General features: G+C 43.6%; 1 protein-coding gene across 4 annotated transcripts in view; it reads left to right on the top strand.

Annotated features, from left to right (window-relative positions):
• KMO (kynurenine 3-monooxygenase) overlaps positions 1 to 18025 on the top strand; it is a 339922-nt gene that overhangs the window by 106941 nt on the left and 214956 nt on the right. For 2 of the 4 annotated variants that reach the window (XM_075864352.1, XM_075864350.1), the window contains exons 2-3: positions 4008 to 4077; positions 6390 to 6487. In XM_075864352.1, coding sequence (XP_075720467.1) covers positions 4008 to 4077; positions 6390 to 6487 — 168 coding nt within the window. The remainder of the gene's footprint in view (positions 1 to 4007; positions 4078 to 6389; positions 6488 to 18025) is intronic. The other 2 variants (XM_075864353.1, XM_075864354.1) reach the window with 1 other exon arrangement.

The following is an 18025-nucleotide window of genomic DNA, read 5'->3' as shown; positions in this document are numbered from 1 at the left end:
AATCTGCACTCCAAAGAACACACAGCGCTCCTTCCCTTCTGAGGCCTCCCATGTGCCCAAACAGCAGTTTATTGCCACAAATAGGGTATTGCTGCACTCAGGAGAAATTGGGCAATAAAATGGGGCATTTTGTTCCCTGTGAAAAATAAGAAATTTGATGAAAAATTACATCTTATTGGAAAAAATATATATTTTTTTAATTTCACAGCCCAATTCAAATACATGCTGTGTAAAAACTGTGGGGTCAAAATGGTAACCATAAATGAATTCCTTGAGAGGGTCTAGTTTCCAAAATGGGGAAACTTTTGGGGGATTCCTACTGTTTTGGCACCTCAACACCTCTTCAAACCTGGCATGCTGCCTAAAATATATTCTAATAAAAAAAGAGGCCCTAAAATGCACTACTTTTGATTCTTGGGCTTATGTTTTAGTCCACAAACACACTAGAGCCACATGTGGGACATTTATAAAAACTGCAGAATCTGGACAATACATATTTAGTAGTGTTTCTCTGGTAAAACCTTCTGTGTTAAAGAAAAAAATGGAATAAAATTGAAATTCAGCAAGAAAAAGAAAATTTGCAAATTTCACCTCCACTTTGCTTTAATTCCTGTGAAATGCCTAAAGGGTTAAATAAACTTTGTAAATGCTGTTTTGAATACTTTGAGGGGTCTGGTTTTTAAAATGTTTTTTAATAAATAGGCTCCTCAAAGCCACTTCAGAACTGAACAGGTACCTTAAAAAAAAGGCTTTTGAAATTTTCTTAATATGAGAAATTGCTGTTTATGTTCTAAGCCTTGTAACATCCAAGAAAAATAAAATGTTCAAAAAACGATGCCAATCTAAAGTAGACATATGGAAATGTGAACTAGTAACTATTTTGGGTGGTATAACCGTCTTTTTTTCAAGCAAATGCATTTAAATTCAGAAAAATGCTATTTTTGCCTTATGCAGACGAATGGGAAATACGTCCGTGCAACGCGCGTGATTTTCACGCGCGTCGCACGGACCTATATTAGTCTATGGGGCCGTGCAGACATGTGCGTGATTTTTACTCAGCGTGAGTCCGCCGAAAAAAAGTCACGACATGTTCGTTCTTTGGGCGTTTTTCGCGCATCATGCACCCATTGAAGTCAAAGGGTGCGTGAAAACACACATGTCACACGGAAGCACTTCCGTGTGAACAGCGTGATTCGCGCAACAGCTGTCAAAAGGATGAATGAAAACAAATGCACCACATGCTTTTCTGTTTACAAACATCCAAACGGAGTGTCATAATGGCGGCTGCGCGAAAAGCACGCATCCGCGCATCATATGCTGAGGCCACACGGATCTGTTAAGTACCTTTTGCGCAGGCAAAACGCCACGTTTTTGCGTGCGCTAAAACGCCACGCTTGTGTGAATCCAGCCTTTTTCAAATTTTTCTCCTATTGAATTAAATGAGCCGATGTTTGTGGGCGTTTACCTAGTGTTTCTCCAGGTGTATTTCGAAGTGCACCAAAATACGCCTGAACATACCCTTATTCACACGACAATGACCAACTGTCGTGTGACGGACAATTTTTGAACGGCCGTCACATGGCTATTTTCAGAACTGTGAGGTTCTTCTATGTGTGTATTCACACAGTTGTTTTTTTAACGGCCCGTGAATACCAGTCGTCAAAAATAGATGTCCTATTTTTGGCCGTTTTCATGATCAGACTGCTCCCATAGTAGTCAATGGATCAGTTTTTACCGGCCGTTTTTCAGGAATCAATCCCTGTAATGGCCAGTAATAACTGATCCTGGCCAAGGACTTGCCGCACACAGCGCTACTTTGAGTGCTGAGCCCGGGAAGCCCCTGGCAGCACTGTCCATGTATGGACAGCGAAGTCAGGGCTTTCAACTATGGAGCCCCTGGCCAGAGCATCGCAAGATCCCTGGCCGGTGACTCCTGTCTTGGGAAAGGCCTTGACGTCACTGTGCATACATGGACAGTGGCGTCAGGGGCTCACTCTGACCCCCCCCCATGTAGATAGCACCCCCTGCCTGTAGATAGCAAACCCCCCATAGATAGCGCCACTGAAGCTCCCTGTAGGAGGGGAATCCCCAGAGGCCAGACTCCGCTCTGGCCTGGGATTCTGGTCCTGGAGAAGCTCCCGGCATCACTATCCATATATGGACAGTGACGTCAAGGGATTACTCCTGGAGCGGAATCCCCGGCCAAAGGTTTGCCGATGCTCTAGCCGGGGATTCCCCTATTAGATAAGCCCCTGGCATCACCATCCATATATGGACAGTGACATCAGGGGCTGCTGCTGAAGTTCTGGCAGGGGATTCCGCTCTTAGAGGAAGCCCCTGAAATCACTGTCAATATATGGACAGAATATAGAGAAAGAGGCCGCACTCCACAGGTCAAAAAATAGAATAGTTTAATTCACCCATCAGTGAAAAGATACGTTTCAGCTGCTCAATGCATTGAGCAGCTGAAACATTGTATCTTTTCACTGATGGGTGAATAAACGTATTCTATTTTTTGACCTGTGGAGTGCTGCCTCTTTCTCTATATTTGTATACCATTGGGGGTTTACAAGTCGTATCCCTGGAGGCCTGCACCTGGATACCCTGGAGGTTTTAGTTCTACTGTGCTGCCCACGTCTCTCTCTTAATATATGGACAGAGACGTCCGCCGCTCTGCCTATGAGCGGAATCCGCGGCCAGAGATTGCGCGCCTACAGGGAGTTACAGGGGGCTGCTATATACAAGGGGGAATGCTATCTACAGGGGGTTGATAGCTACAGGGGGGGTGCTATCTACAGGGGGTGGCGCTATCTACATGGGCACTATGGCACTATATGGGAGGCGTGGCACTATCTACAGGGGACACTGGCACTATCTACAATAGCCACGGTTTCACTATGTGGGCACTGGCATGTGTGGGCATTGTGGTGCTAGGTGTGTACTGTAGCACGATCTATAGTGGGCATTGTGGTACTATGTGGGCACTGGCCCAATGTAGGCATTATCTACAGTGGGCACTGTGGCACTATTTACAGGGACATTGCGACACTATCTACATAGGCACTGTGGTCTTTCTAGGGGGTTGGGACAAAAAAACCTAAATTTAATCCATGTTTTTTTAACGGCCGTCAAAAAAAGATGGCACATGGATGATAAATGGACAGACGGAATTTTTTTCATAGTTGTGTGAATGTAGCCGAAGAAGCTGCTATGCGGTATAGTTTGGGAGTTACCTCATGCTTGTAGTTGATCTTTGAAGTGCTTTCTTCTCTGAGCACTAATGAAAGGAATTTTTAAGAAAAATCTGTACTCAAGCCCAATAAGAACCACAGGCAAAAAAGTCAGATCTTGAAACACAACCAAACCATGGGGATGGAATCAGAACCACTGTTTTATGTTTCTAGTTATTTCTTTAGATCATCTTCAGATCCTTGAGCAAAGACAGCTGAATGTTTCCTCAACTCACTATCTCCTCGTCTCTTGTAGACATTACACTATGCTAACCTGTTGAATGAATGAACCCACTCCTAGTGTTTGGAAATTGTCTGCGTTTTAAAATTGACCTGATGGAACAAGAGAACCTCTGAAGAAATATATGTATTAGGCTGTGTTCACACTTACATTGTGGCTTCCATTCATAACAGAAGCAATAACGCTCTGTCCGTCGGGTTCTAAAAATGTCCGTTGTCTTGACAAGAAAAATAGTAATGCATGCGATGTGAACAGAAACGTACACATTTATTACTCATATTTAGGAGCATAGCTATGAGACATGCAGAGGTAGCAATCGCACCTTGGCCCGGATGCCAGAGGGAAACCAAAGCCCCAGTGCCACATAAGAAGATATCTATTCTAAATGGCACATAGTAGGTGGGGCGGCTTGGTTACAGATTTTGCATTAAGGACCAGGAGCTTCAAGTTACGCCTCTGCTCATTACGAGTGCTGCCATACGTTTATCTTTTTTTCACTGGAGGCAGACTTTATATATAATTTTTGTGTGTTACAGGTTGGAAGTTTAAATGCTTGTTTCTTCGCAAAGAAAGGATTCCTGGTTGAACTTTACGAGGCACGGGAAGGTAAGTTTGGTTGTATTTCCTTCTAGAGTAATAAGACAAATTATACAAATTACATTTGTCAAATGTTGTGCCATGCCTAATATTGGTATCTATTACTAAACTTTTTTCATTTTAGTGGTGCATGCGCCGTTCCCGCACAGATGGCGTACGCTTCAGAGAATGGAACGGCTCCCGTCCGCACTCTCTATGGGGTTGTATGTGCCGTGTTCCATCTCTGTATGTGTCGTTAATCGACACATACAGAGATGAAATAAAAATGGCAGCTCCCATAGAGAAGTAAAAGTAAGAACAAAGTAAAAAGAACATGAGAACACAAAGAAATAAAATCTTTGTTAATATTATATTAAAAGCAATATGATCAAAAAAAAAATTGAGGACACCTTCCCTTTAAGAAACGTTTAAATATTGTTTTGAATACTTTGAGGGGTGCATATTTTAAAATGGGGTGACTTATGACGTTTGTATTGTATAGGCCCTTCAAAGCTATTTCAGAACCCAACTGGTCCCTGTAAAAATAGCCTTTTGAAATTTTCTTGAAAATGTGAGAAATTTCTGCTAAAGTTCTAACCATTGTAATGTACTAGAAAAATAAAAGGATGTTCAAAAAACGAAGACAATCTAAAGTAGACATATGGAAATTTTTTTATTTTGTGTGGTATTACTATTTGTCTTACAAGCAGATCCTTTTAAATTCCGAAAAATGCAAATTTTTTTCAATTTTTGGCAAAATTTTGGTGTTAACAATTAAATACTGGATGTATCGACCAGATTTTACCACTATCTTAAAATCCAAGGTGTCACGAGAAAACAATCTCAGAATCGCTTGGATAGGTAAAAGCATTCCAAAGTTATTACCACATAAAGTGAGACATGTCGGATTTGAAAAATAAGGCTGTCAGGAAGGTCAAAAGTGGCTGCAGTGGGAAGGGGTTAAAAAAAATAAAGTTGTAAATGAAGTTATCCCTTAGTGCGATTAAAAAAAAATTTAACCAAAAAATAATTAAATAAAAAAAAGTCAGCCAAAAAAGTCATTGTTTTGCATAAAAATTTATTTTATTGCTCATACATTACATAAAAACAAAATCTACACATATTGGGTATCTACATGAATGTAATAACCTGAAAAATTAATTTAATGTGTTGTTCAGCATGAAAGTCAATGGGATAAAAAAGAAACAAAAAAAAACTGCAAATCGTGTTTTCCTATACTCGCGTAGTAAAAATAAAAAAAAATTCTACCCCCAAACTGCGCAGAAAAAAAAAGTTACAATTTCTCTTGCATAAAACAAGGCTTCGTACAGCCACATTAATGAAAAAATAGAAAAGTTATGGCTGCTGAAAGGCAGAGGGGCAAACACGGAAAATTTAGCTAGTCATTAAAGCCTTTTCAGGCCCAGTCATTAAGGAGTTAGGCGGGATTCACACGACCGGGTCCCGCCCGAGCCCGAGTGTCGGCCGGTAAAATCGGCCATTTTGCCCGGCCGATTTGCATAAAGTTTTGCATCCGTTCCGGCCCGGGCAGATCTGGACAGTGACATCAGCGGCAACTCCTGAAGGGGAATCCCCATGTGTTAGGGGATTCCGCTTCAGGAGTTTCCCCTGATGTCACTGCCCAGATATGGACAGAGACATCAAGCGCTCTGTCGAGGAGCAGAATCCCCGAAAACACGGGGATTCCGCTCCTTCAAGCAGCTAAAGTGGGGCTAGCATATAGCAGAGCGGGGAGATACCTCCCTGCTCTGCTATAGTGGCGTCGCTACAGTAGTAGCAGCCGCAGCAGCTGCTAGCGGCGCCATGGAAGGTGTGGCCGGGCCAGGGCGCTTTTAAAACAAGCAGGGGAAGGGAGCCAGCACTGCGCTCACTTCCAGCTGCTGTACACCCCGGCCCTGCCACACAGCGTACAGCCATTCGTCCGAATGGCATCAACTCCTCCTCCTCACATGCACTCTGCGCTGTGAGGAGGAGGAGATAGAGCGCAAGCGACGGAAAACCCGGCCATCACTCGGGACACATTCCGGTGATGGCCGTGTATTACCCGGCCCCATAGACTTCTATGGGGGCCGGGTACCTGGCCGAAAATAGAGCATGTCCTATTTTTCGGTCGTGTGAATAGCCCCATTAGGGGTCTATTATTCCTAATGCAGCCGGGTGCCGGCCGATTTATGAACGACCGGCACCCGGCCGGGAAACCCTGTCGTGTGAATGAGGCCTTAAGGTATAAGTGTTTGCATAGCCCATGTTTGATTAATTTTTCTGATCCTACTTAACTCATAACAAAATCCATTTTTTTAATTTTTCATTTTCTGTAATAGATATAAGGACAGCCAAAAGTGTTAGTGGACGAAGCATTAATTTGGCATTATCATACAGGGGTCGGCAAGCTCTGAAAGCTGTTGACTTAGAAGACAAGGTAAATATTTATTAAGAATTCTGTTTTTTTTCACTACCAAATTGTGCAGTATAATTTCTATATGTAAGGCCTAGTTAACAGTTTTTTTCAGACAGAAAAATCTTCCTCAAAATTCCTTCAGGAATTTTGTGGCCGATTTTGACCTGCCTTCACTGTTTTTGCGGCGTTTTTTGAGGTGTAAAAAACGCATGGAGCGCAAAAAACGCAGCAAAAACTGCTTTCTCTGCCTCCCATTGATGTCAGTGAGAGATCAAAGATGGAACGCCTGAAGAAAGAGCATGACTCTTCTTTTTCCCGCTCGTGGGAAAAACGTCATCCGCCTACCATTGAAATCAATGGGAGGCATTTTAGGCCTCTTTTGGTGCAGTTTCCGACGCGGTTTCTGTGTCAAAAACAGCGCCATAAAACTCTGTGTGAACTAGGGCTTAGGCTCTGTTCACACTAGTGTCATGGCTTTCATTGTTACAGGAACCATGATGGATATAATGGATCCATTGTGCAAAAATAAGTCCCTTTGAGTTCTAATGGGTTCGGCTTCCATTATTTTTTGCACAGCAGATTACATTATTTTTAAATTTGGCAAAATGAACTCTAATGCCAGTGTGAACATAATTTTGTTCCCTTTACTAAAACAACTCATAAAAGGGAATATATCACCTATGCTTTTTTTCTTATTAAAACCAGATACTAATATATATTCTCTTTTTTTTGTCTTTTTATTTTCTGATTGTAGATTTTTTTTTTTATTCCATTTTTTTGTACATAATTATGGGGGCAGTTATTTTGCCTGATCTACTATAAACAATATTTAGGCTTATGCATTACAGCCGACACATGGGTCATATGAACATGTTCACTGCAAATGACTTATTGACTTCTTTGTGGGAGTGTTTTGAGAATGCTCTGTGACCATTGCAGAGGCCACTGTGCAAGGATGGGGAGAAGGTGACTTTTGACCATTACATATCGTCAATGGTGTGATCCCGTGTTATCTGTCTCCAGGTTTATAATAGAGGTGTTACCCTTCATTGAAATATCTACCTGTAATGTCAAGCTGATGGTAAGAAGTAATACTTCGTTCACATCTGCGTTTGGGTCCCATTCTGACGTTCCGTCTAAGCTTTTCGTCAGAACAGGACCCTGAACAGAGACAAACTGACACAAATGGAAACGAGGTTTAGACTACGCTATTGCTTCCGGAAAAACGATGAGTCAGGTGCACAACAGAGACAAACGGAAACCATGGGCACCGGATCCGTCACCATTGAAATCAATGGTGATAGAAACGGAAATCTGTTTAGGGTCCCGTTCTGACGGAAAGCTCAGACGGAACGTCAGAACGGGACCTCAACGCAGATGTGAACGAAGACTTCTCTCTACAGAGCAGGGACTGTCAGTCTATTATGAGGCTCAATGGCCATAGTGAAAACTGCAAGATTTCGTTTTTTTAATAAAGTTAATGGCCTCATGCACACGATTTTCGGGTCAGCCGGCCGCAGAGTATCACCAGTGAACCGCCCGCAAATCGTGGGCCGTGCACATGGCCATGTCCATTATTTTCTAGGAGCCAGGACCGCAGAACACGGCAGTAATAAGACATGTCCGTTCTTTCTGCGGTCCAGGCTCCTGGGCCATACACGGACCTTGGAAACCACGGTCGTGTGTATGGGCGCATTGAAATGAATGGGGCGGCAATTCTCCTGTGCATTTTCGAGGGAATTGCGGCCACAAAAGCACGCTTGTGTGCATGGGGCTAATGACTTAGAAGATGAAAAAATTCTTAAAACATATGTTCAACATAGAAAATTACTTATTGTTTAAATAAATTTTGTGAATCACATTCTCTTTAAAAGACAATGATATGAAGAGTACTGTCTTGGAGCCCAGGGACTGGGCTGTAGCTGGGCCATGGGGAATGGAGTCTAAGGGAACCCTGGTCTCCACCCTTTTATCCCTGTAAAGGAATGTGGACTTTGCTGCGGGGGAACCCCAGGTCGCTACCTCTGGAATAGTAACAGTTGACGTTATTAAAGCAGAGGGGTTAGCAGAGCTAAATATCTGGGCAGGCTGTGGTGGTTCATAACAGTTAATGTAGCAAATTTGTCAGTGCAGGTGGCAGAGATTAGTCACAGTAAACATAGCAATAGGTACAGGGAACGCGGCAGGCACGGATGGTCAAAAACTGGCACAGTCGGTACACAGAAATTCAAACTAGACAGCAGGGATAATCTTGGAACACTAGGGAACGCAAGAGAACCAAATTGCTCTGACAATGAGTACCAAAACATGCAGGGCTTGTATACAGGGTCAGGTGATGGATTAAAGAATTGGTGTTCTAGAAGCCAATGAATGGCGTCAGCGACATGAGCGGCTGCCAGATGCTGAACAAGGAGGAAGAGGATGGCAGTGTGGACCAGGACGCTGGGGAATGGCAAGTACAGAGCACCCGTACACCCATCTTTTTAGGCATGTGAGGATGCTTTCGATAAAAGTCCCTGAGGAAAAATGGATCATGATTTTTTTTTTCTACTGGTTCCCAAGATCTCTCCTCAGGACCAAAACCCTTCCAATCCACCAAAAGCAGGAGTTTTCCTCTAACCCTTTTAGCATCCAGAATATTTTTAACCTAGTACCTGGTGTCCGGAGTAGAGGAAGCAGCAGAAGGAGAAGACTTTTTAGAAAATATAGATATAACTGGTTTGAGAAGAAATAAATTAAATCCGTTAGGAATTTTTTTTTTTTTTTTTTTATATTTAAATTTTTTATTGAATTTTCCAACAATACAGAAGATATACGTCTGCACAGATAAGCAATACATTCCATGCCTTATTATAAGTACTTTACAGACCATAAAAGGGGAGGGGGAACATGAAAGAGGAAATTGAACCGGGTAATAACCCAAGGGGGGGGGGGGGAAAGGAGGGATGTCATTGGTACATCAGTGACAAGCATTACATTTCACTTACAAAGGTATAACTTTAACCTCTTGCTTCACAATAAATCCTGTCACACAAATTTACGGAACTTTTTCCATGGATGCCAGATCTTGAGAAATTTATCTCTCGAATGTGAGTCCCAATGAGATAACTCCTCAAACCTATAGATCTGATATACCCTCGCAATCCAATGATCTAAGGATGGAACTGTATCTGTTAGCCAGTGTAGGGGTATTAAAAGCCTAGCCGCCACTATCAGTAATTTGAATAAAGCAGATGGGACTACCGGGACTGAAGAATCTGCAACAGAAAGTAACGCAATTTCCGGTGATACCGGAATTGTTCCCTTACACACAGAGTTACATATTGAGAAAATTTTCCCCCACCATTCTTTCAGCGGAGCACATTCCCACCACACATGATAAAAAGTGCCTCTGTCCCCCTTGCAACGCCAGCACGTATCTGGATGCGTGGAGCTATACATGCAGGTCTTATCTGGTGTCCTGTACCAACGGGATAGTATTTTATAACTGTTCTCCTGAATCTTAATGCATCTGGATGCTTTGTGTGGGGCGATCAATATTCGGGATATTTCGGCCTCAGAAAATTTCCTTCCCAGATCTCTTTCCCACAATCCTATATAGTATGGAGGTCTAGTTGCAAGAGGGACAGAAATCCTTCTATAAATCTGAGAAATACTCTTCACCGGCGTGCGATTCTGGGAAAATAATGTTTCAAACGAATTAGCTTCTCTGTGAAACGAGGTGGACCTACAACATGTCAGAGTAACAGACTTTACATATGCAAGAAGTAAAAAATTCCCCTCGTTAATCGATAATTTAGACAGCAGAGCAGAATGGGAAATGAGACAACCCTCATCATCTAATAGCTGAGCTAGCGGCATCTGAGAGCTGTTGACATGTAACGGAGCACTATCCCTTACTGCTTTTGTGGCTGCCCCTATAATATCTCTTACCTCTATCAGAGGAGATGGCAGCTGTATTCCCCCTAAACTAGCTACAAACCCTTTCCAGACAAAGTGTTGCCCGTGTAAAGGGATTCGAGGGGCCGCAATCCGAAAGCATAGAGGGGTCTATAAATACTAGAGTCCTGAGCGGTGACGGGGAGAGTGCGTTCTCCAACGGCACCCACAGTTTATGTCTAGGTGCTCGCACCCTAGCTAAATGTATTGCTCTATAATATTGTTCTGGGTCTGGGAAACCAATACCCCCTGTTCTTTTTTGCCGAGTCAGAATGACTCTCGCGATACGCGCTCTTTTCCCCTTCCAGATAAACTTAGCAAATAATCTAATTATACGAGAGAAATATAGCCGAGGAATAGCTACTGGCAATGTTTGCATCAGATAAGTAAGCTTAGGCAGGACATAGGACATAACAATGTTCTTTCTACCAAACCAAGACAGATAAGGCAAGTCTAATCGTTGTAACATGTCTGGTAAAGAGGACAGGAGTGGTAAAAAGTTCAAGGAGAATAACTCGTCACAATTTGCGCACATCTTTATCCCTAGATAGGATATATGGGGTGACGACCAGTCAAAGTCCGAATTAGCCCTCAGTTTTTCTCTACACTCTGGCGACACCGCTATCCCCATCGCTTTTGATTTACTTGCGTTAATCAAGAAATTGGAAATGTACCCAAAGGAGTCCAATACTTCTTTTACTTTTGGGAGTGCAATAATAGGGTTCGTGACAATCAGTAGCAGGTCATCTGCGTAAGCAGCTACTTTATGTTCCACCCCCCCTACCCACATACCCGCTATATCTGACTTTAAACGTATAGACTGCATCAAAGTCTCCATCACCATGACAAACAGCAGGGGGGAAAGAGGACACCCCTGCCGGGTGCCATTGCTAATTTCAAAAGGGGAGGACAGGGCCCCGTTCACAGTAATAACTGCCGAGGGGGATGCATACATTGAAAAAACCGCATTAATGAATGGTGTAGGGAGGTAGAATGCCCTCATAGTCTGTCTCATAAAATTCCAACTAACCCTATCAAAGGCCTTCTCCGCATCCGTGCTAAGAAGGACTGTTGGAACCCTATTTTTTTGTGCGTGATGTAATAAGTGTAGTACTCTCGTAGAGTTGTCCTTTCCCTCTCTTTGCATTACAAATCCGACCTGATCTGGTGAAATAATGTCAGGGAGGATCAGTTTTAAACGAGATGCCAGCATCTTTGCTATCAGCTTCAGATCTGTATTCAAAAGTGAGATAGGTCTGAAGTTAGCACAGATCGTATGGTCCTTCCCCTCTTTGGGTATGAGGGAGATATATGCCCTTGACATATCTACAGATAGAGGTACTCCTTCAGTGGTAAGATTTGCAATGCGTAGTAAGCGAGGGAGGAGAATCTCTCCGAAGGATCTATAATATTCTATAGATAAACCATCTGGCCCCGGGCACTGCTTTACTGCTGTCTCCAGTTCAGCCAAAGTAAATGGTTCTGCCAACATTTCCCCCTGCGTCTCGGAGATGACCGGAAGAGAGAGAGAGTCTAAAAAAGAGGATATGAGCCCAGGTCTCTCTGCCAGACACTCCGAGGGTAGTGATTTCTCCAAATTATACAGGTTATGATAAAAGTCTCTAAACAAAGAAGCTATATTAGGAGCTGAGTAAGTCAAACTGCCATCAGGTGACTTTAACATATGGACATGATTGTTAACCTGCCGCTGTTTGACCCTTTTGGATATGAATTTAGAGGCTTTGTTGCCATGAGCGTAAAAATTTTGTCGGGACCTCTCAAAATATTTAGCCGACGAAGCGTTAAGTAAGTTTTTAAGCTGGGATCTAAGGTCGTTTAGTTCAGTCAAATGTCGGCTAGCCAGGGACTGCTTATGAATTTTTTCCAATTTCTGGATCTGGGACAGAAGTACCTCTACCTCTCTATCTCTTTCCTTTTTTATATGAGAACATATGCTGATCAGGTGCCCTCTAACAACAGCTTTGTGAGCGTCCCAAACCACCTGGGGGGAAGAGTCTGGTAAAGCATTAAGTCTAAAATACTCTTCCAACTTTTGTTTGACATTCTCCTTTACATCTCCTCGTCCTAATACTGAGTCATTAATCCTCCACCTTGGCGATCTGCTTTGTGTGTTAGCTAACTGTAATGACAGAAAAACCGGTGCATGATCTGAGTGCACTCTGGAACCTATACTTGTGTTACTACAATGTTGAAGGTTAGTTTTGTGCAGAAAAAAGTGGTCTAATCTTTGATAGGAATTATGCACATGAGAATAAAAGGAGTAATCCACCTCCGTGGGATGAAAACATCGCCATACATCAACCAGGCCACGGTCCTCCAAATAAGTTTTTACCCTCCTCAGAGCTCTGTATGATAAAGCCGATTTTTTTAACGGATGAATCCATTAAAGGATCCATAACCAGGTTGATGTCCCCTCCTATAATAGTCATGCCCTCTGCCACGGAATCTACTAACAGTAGTACCTTACTCAACCACAATACCTGTCCAACATTAGGAGCATATAGATTTACGAACGTGACCAATTGAGTGCCTATCTTACCTTTCAATATAATAAATCTGCCCTCTGGATCCAGAGTGGTAGATAAACAGACAAATGGTACATTTTTTCCAAAACCCACACTCACCCCTCTGGAGGCCCCACTGTTGCTACCACAATGAAACCATACTGGAAAGTGAGAAAAGGAAAGATTTGGATAATGATCCTTCTTAAAATGTGTTTCTTGCAACATAAGGACATCACATTTTGCTTTCTTCATAAAAGAAAAAATTTGGCATCGCTTTGAGGGGGAGTTGCAGCCCTTTACATTATAAGATACTATCTTCAGAGCAGCCATATTACATTGCAGAGGTAGGTTCCATTATCACATCCCCAAATCAGACAGGCAAGTACCCAACATATAAACTTTCTGCTACCATATGAGGGCGAGCCAAGAGATACAACCCACATTCTCCCTAGTACCACGGGACCATAGATAAGGCACACATGTGGGACGAGAAGTACCAACGACAGGACAGGGAGGGGAAGAGCAAACATAAATAACATAGGTAACAAAAATAACAAAGATGGGGGACAGTACCCCACAACTGAGAACAAGAACAATAACGGTTCACACAGAACCTTCCACCGGGGGGGAATCTGGTAAGTTAACCATATATCGACACAATCAGCTCATCTAGCCATAGCAGTCCACGCCAAGGTCAAAGTAAAGAATATATTGGGATAAAGCATGTTATCCCGCCGTTATTCAAGGCAGTTCCTCTCTTTCCCCTGCTAATCTACGCGAGCCCAAACGTCCCGATTTCTTCTTGCTACGTTGACGTTTAGGAGCAGGAACATCTTCCCATGGTGTCAAGTGGGCTGTAGCAGGGAGAGACGTCAAATCCAAGACCGGATCCCAGTCTTCTATATCCAGTGGTTCTATATCCAAGTGCGCATATACGGACTCCAGATCTGTCACGGATGAGACCAGCATACGACGACCTTCGTAGAAGAATGATAATCCAAACGGGAATGTCCAGCGATACATGACACTCTTATTCCTTAAATGATCAGTAAGCGGCTTCAGATGACGACGTTTTTGAAGGGTACTAGATGCCAGATCCTGATATATAGAGATAACAGAACCTTGTAAAGTAAGGGCATCCGTGTTTCTTGCTTTAGTCAGCACAGCGTCCTTATCCGTGTAGTTCAGAAATCTGCATATTACGTCCCTCGGGGGGTCTGAGGCAGTTGGTTTAGGGCGCAAAGCTCTGTGGGCCCTCTCCAAAACAATGTCCGCATGTGTATTAGGGCCAATCAGCGAGCGGCAAAGTCCCTTTATAGTTTCCATCAGAGCATCCGCAGTGATGGATTCTGGCACCCCTCTAAAACGCAGATTGTTCCTGCGGTTCCTATTCTCCTGGTCTTCTAGGGCCCGGAATACAGAATTAAAGTGCTTTTGACACGAGGAGAAGCATTGTGTGACTGCCGTGTTAAAATCAAGCATTGCCGCCTGAGTAGCTTCCAGCTTCTCTACCCTTTGCCCCACTTGCCTCATATCTTGCTTAATGTCTGCCAAATCTCTAACCAAAGGCTCCAAAGCCTTATTAAGTACCTTTGTGAAGAAGTCTCTAGTGAGTGGCAAGTCTGTCGAAGTGCTGCCTGCATCGCTGCTATCATCTGCTGCTCCTGCAACATCTTCTTCCCGGGAGCGAGATGAGGACGGCGCCATCTTGGCCACATGTCCGCCTGCACCCACCGGCCCCCTTTTCACAAACTTCTCCATGTTTCCTTGAGCCCCGAGTGTTCTGGGGGGATCCTGGTCGTCTCTGGACTTACTGCCGCCGATCTTGACCATGGCTGGCTGTAACACGCTAACTAAATCCGTTAGGAATTTTGAATGATGAAGGGAGACTATGTTTATAAGATTGATTTGAATCGTCTTAAAAGGACCCAAGAAATGAGGCGCTAACTTAAAACACAGAGTTTTTAAATGAATGTGTTTAGAAGACAGCCAGACCTTATCTCCAGGATGAAAGTGAGGTAGAACTCTGCGTCTTTTGTCTGCGATTTTCTTGAAGCGACTTGCAGCTTTGACTATAGCCTTCTTCACCTTCTGCCAGATGCCCCCCAATGTCCCTTTTAGGAGTTCACATCATTGTGGTGTGAGCGCGGGCTCCTCAGAGCTGCGTCATTTACGACCATCCGCTCACTGTGCCTCTGCTTTGACTTTCCCATCTTTGTGTCTCATTGGTGACATCTTCTTTCCTGTTGCCATGGTTACCAGCATGCTTTGACGAACTTTGCTGTCTTCCTAACCACTGAACCCTTAATGCATACTATCATGATAATGGCTGGTGGTCGCTGTTCGCCTCTCTTAGCAGCTTCACAACGGGCCGCTTTCAGTGCACTTCTGACCAGTGAATTTCAACCAATCCTTGACTTAATAAATATATTGTACATTTTACTATTGTGTATTTCTATGTTTCCCTTTTATATATGCTTGTATTTATATCTTATATTTTTTTACCATGTTATTTTAACTCAGCAATATGTTATTTTGATATTTTATATTTGTTTTGCATCAATGAAATTTTGATGACCTCGCATGACGTCATTAATTACTTTTGGGCGGTTCTCTTTTTAATGGTCTCACTTTAAAATTTGTGCATGTTCTTTGTATAAGGTTATGTTCACACGTTGTGTTTTCAGGCGTATTTTGGGGCGTAAACGCCTCAAAATACTTCTGAAAAAACGGTAACTAAATGCCTTCCAATCATCTGCCCATTGAATTCACTGTGAAAAACTGAATTTCGTACAGATGGGGCATTTTTATACGCTGCCGTTTTAAAAAAACAGCACGTAAAAACATGCTGTGTAAAAATAAGGAGCATGTCACTTATTTAGCTATTTTTTGGAGCTGTTTTTCATTGTAATAGAAAAACAACTCCAAAAACGCCTCAAAAAAACGTTTTCAGCTTCAAAAACTGCTGAATATCAGAGGCTGTTTTCTCTGAAAACAGCTCCGTAATTTTCAGCCATTTTTTATTGAACGTGTGAACATACCCTAACTCATGGCCTGAGGAAGATGCTGGTTCAGCATTGAAACGCATAGCCTTAATAAATATTATCGCACCAAACTGTGGTGCAGTTTTTCGCCTGGAATGTCCGCTGTGGAAAACTGCAGCATTTAGCCAGCCTGATAGTAGGCCAGCCTCCTGGGATGACATTTCATCCCATGTGACTGCTGCTACAGAGTGTGATTGCCTGCAGCGGTCACATGGGATAAACGTCATCCCAGGAGGCCAGCCTGGAGGAAGAATCCAAGACCTCTGGGTAACTATAAGACTATTTTCTTCTGAGCTGCATTTTCTGCGGTGGAATCGCTGCGATTCCACTTCAATGAACGCAACAACTGCTATTTGTTGCAGGTTTTACCTCCCATTGATTTCAATGGGGAAACCCTGCAACAAATAAGCATTGTTTACGCAAATACAATTGACATGCTGCGGAATAAAACTCTGCACCGCATGGCAATTTCTGAAAGATTTTTCTGCGCACTATTTTAATGCAGCGTGTGGATGATATTTGTTCTAACTCGTCCACTTTGCTGATACTGTATTATGCTGCAGAATTTCTGCCACGAATTCCGTTGCGGAAAATCCGCAGTATTTACGCAACGTGTGAACTGACCCTACAAACATTTTATTTTTTATCTTATTGCCATTTAATTGCAGTCTGCAATGGGATTTTTTACTGCGTGTGATTTTCCCCCCCCCCCCCCCATGGTGCAAAAAAGTTTGGGAACCGCTGGGTTAGAGAATTGCCGCGCTGAAGCAGCCACCAGACAAGGAAGAAGAGGAAGGAGCGTGGACAAGGACGTTGTGGTACGACAAGTACAGAGCACCGACTGTGGGGTGTAGAGGCCATTACAAGTATGCTCTTCATTTAGGCTACAATTAGCTTACACAGTAAGTGGAAAGTATTATTGGCTGAACCATCTGGATATAGGGACATGAAATGTATATATATTTTTTTACCCTTTCACCTATGACAGCACCCCTGGAGAGACGTCCCATCCGCTGGACAGGAAACCTGAGGATATAAAAATGGACAAACCTCTCCACACACCCAGTCAGGTTTCCTGTCCTCCGGATGGAAGGATTGTCCTGAGGAAAAGCACTTCTCCCGGGGTTGCAGACCCCCTAGCAAGGTCTCACCTTATTCCACTAGAGGTGCTCTGGAAGGTATAAGTCTCCTTTTGGAGGGAGCAACCTTGAGTCTGGTACAGGTACTCCCTCCTCTCCCGGTCCATCGCCTCCCTCCTGCTGCAGCAAAAGGAGGTGGTTTAAGGCCCACACTGTGGGCCTTCCTCTGGCGGGGAGCGGATTCCTGGGGGCCCGTTCGGCTCTGCCGGACCATGCCCAGCGTTGGCGGCTTTCCGGCGCTCTCACTGGCACTTGCGGTGGCTGCGACCCGTCACTTCCGGGCGGTGATGCGTTCAACACTCCAAGGGGCTGTGTTCCAGTGACCCACGTGGGGAGGAGGGGCTCCAGCGTCCGGAGCTGAGGGCCTGCCAGCCAATCCATGGCCTATTTAGGCCAGAAACAGCAGGAGCTTCGCTCTCCAGTCTTCTTCCATTATGGAAACACCAGGAGAAGCGCCAGGACGCACTGACCGCTCGGAGGCCAAGTCCTCCAGTCCGGTACTTGAGGACGCCAGGAATATGGGGTAAGATAAAAAACCCTCTTCCTTACCTAATACTGTTCCCTTTCTCTAGTACATATCTTTAGGCCAGGGATTGTCCCAAGAAAAAACAGGATAAGGCTCATAACAAGGAATGTGCATTATTTAAAAAGAAACTCGCATCATCCTATAACAAAAGGCTCTGTCAGAAATGTTTAGACAACATCATCTCAGAAGAGTCTACAAACTTAGCCACAAGTATCAAGGATATTGTAAGGGCTGAAGTTAGGAACTCGCTAAAGTCCCTTAAGAGGAAAAGAGATCCTCCGTTTGCCTCTTCTAGCCGGATAGATTCTGATTCCTCAGCTGAAGAGGATCCTCAACTAGGTGAAGAAGGGGAGTACAGCTCCTTTGATTCCTCAGGTGAGGATGAG

This window comes from Rhinoderma darwinii, chromosome 4 (assembly GCF_050947455.1).
Source record: "Rhinoderma darwinii isolate aRhiDar2 chromosome 4, aRhiDar2.hap1, whole genome shotgun sequence".
Taxonomy (NCBI): domain Eukaryota; kingdom Metazoa; phylum Chordata; class Amphibia; order Anura; family Rhinodermatidae; genus Rhinoderma; species Rhinoderma darwinii.
This window is presented reverse-complemented; position numbering and strand designations above follow the sequence as displayed.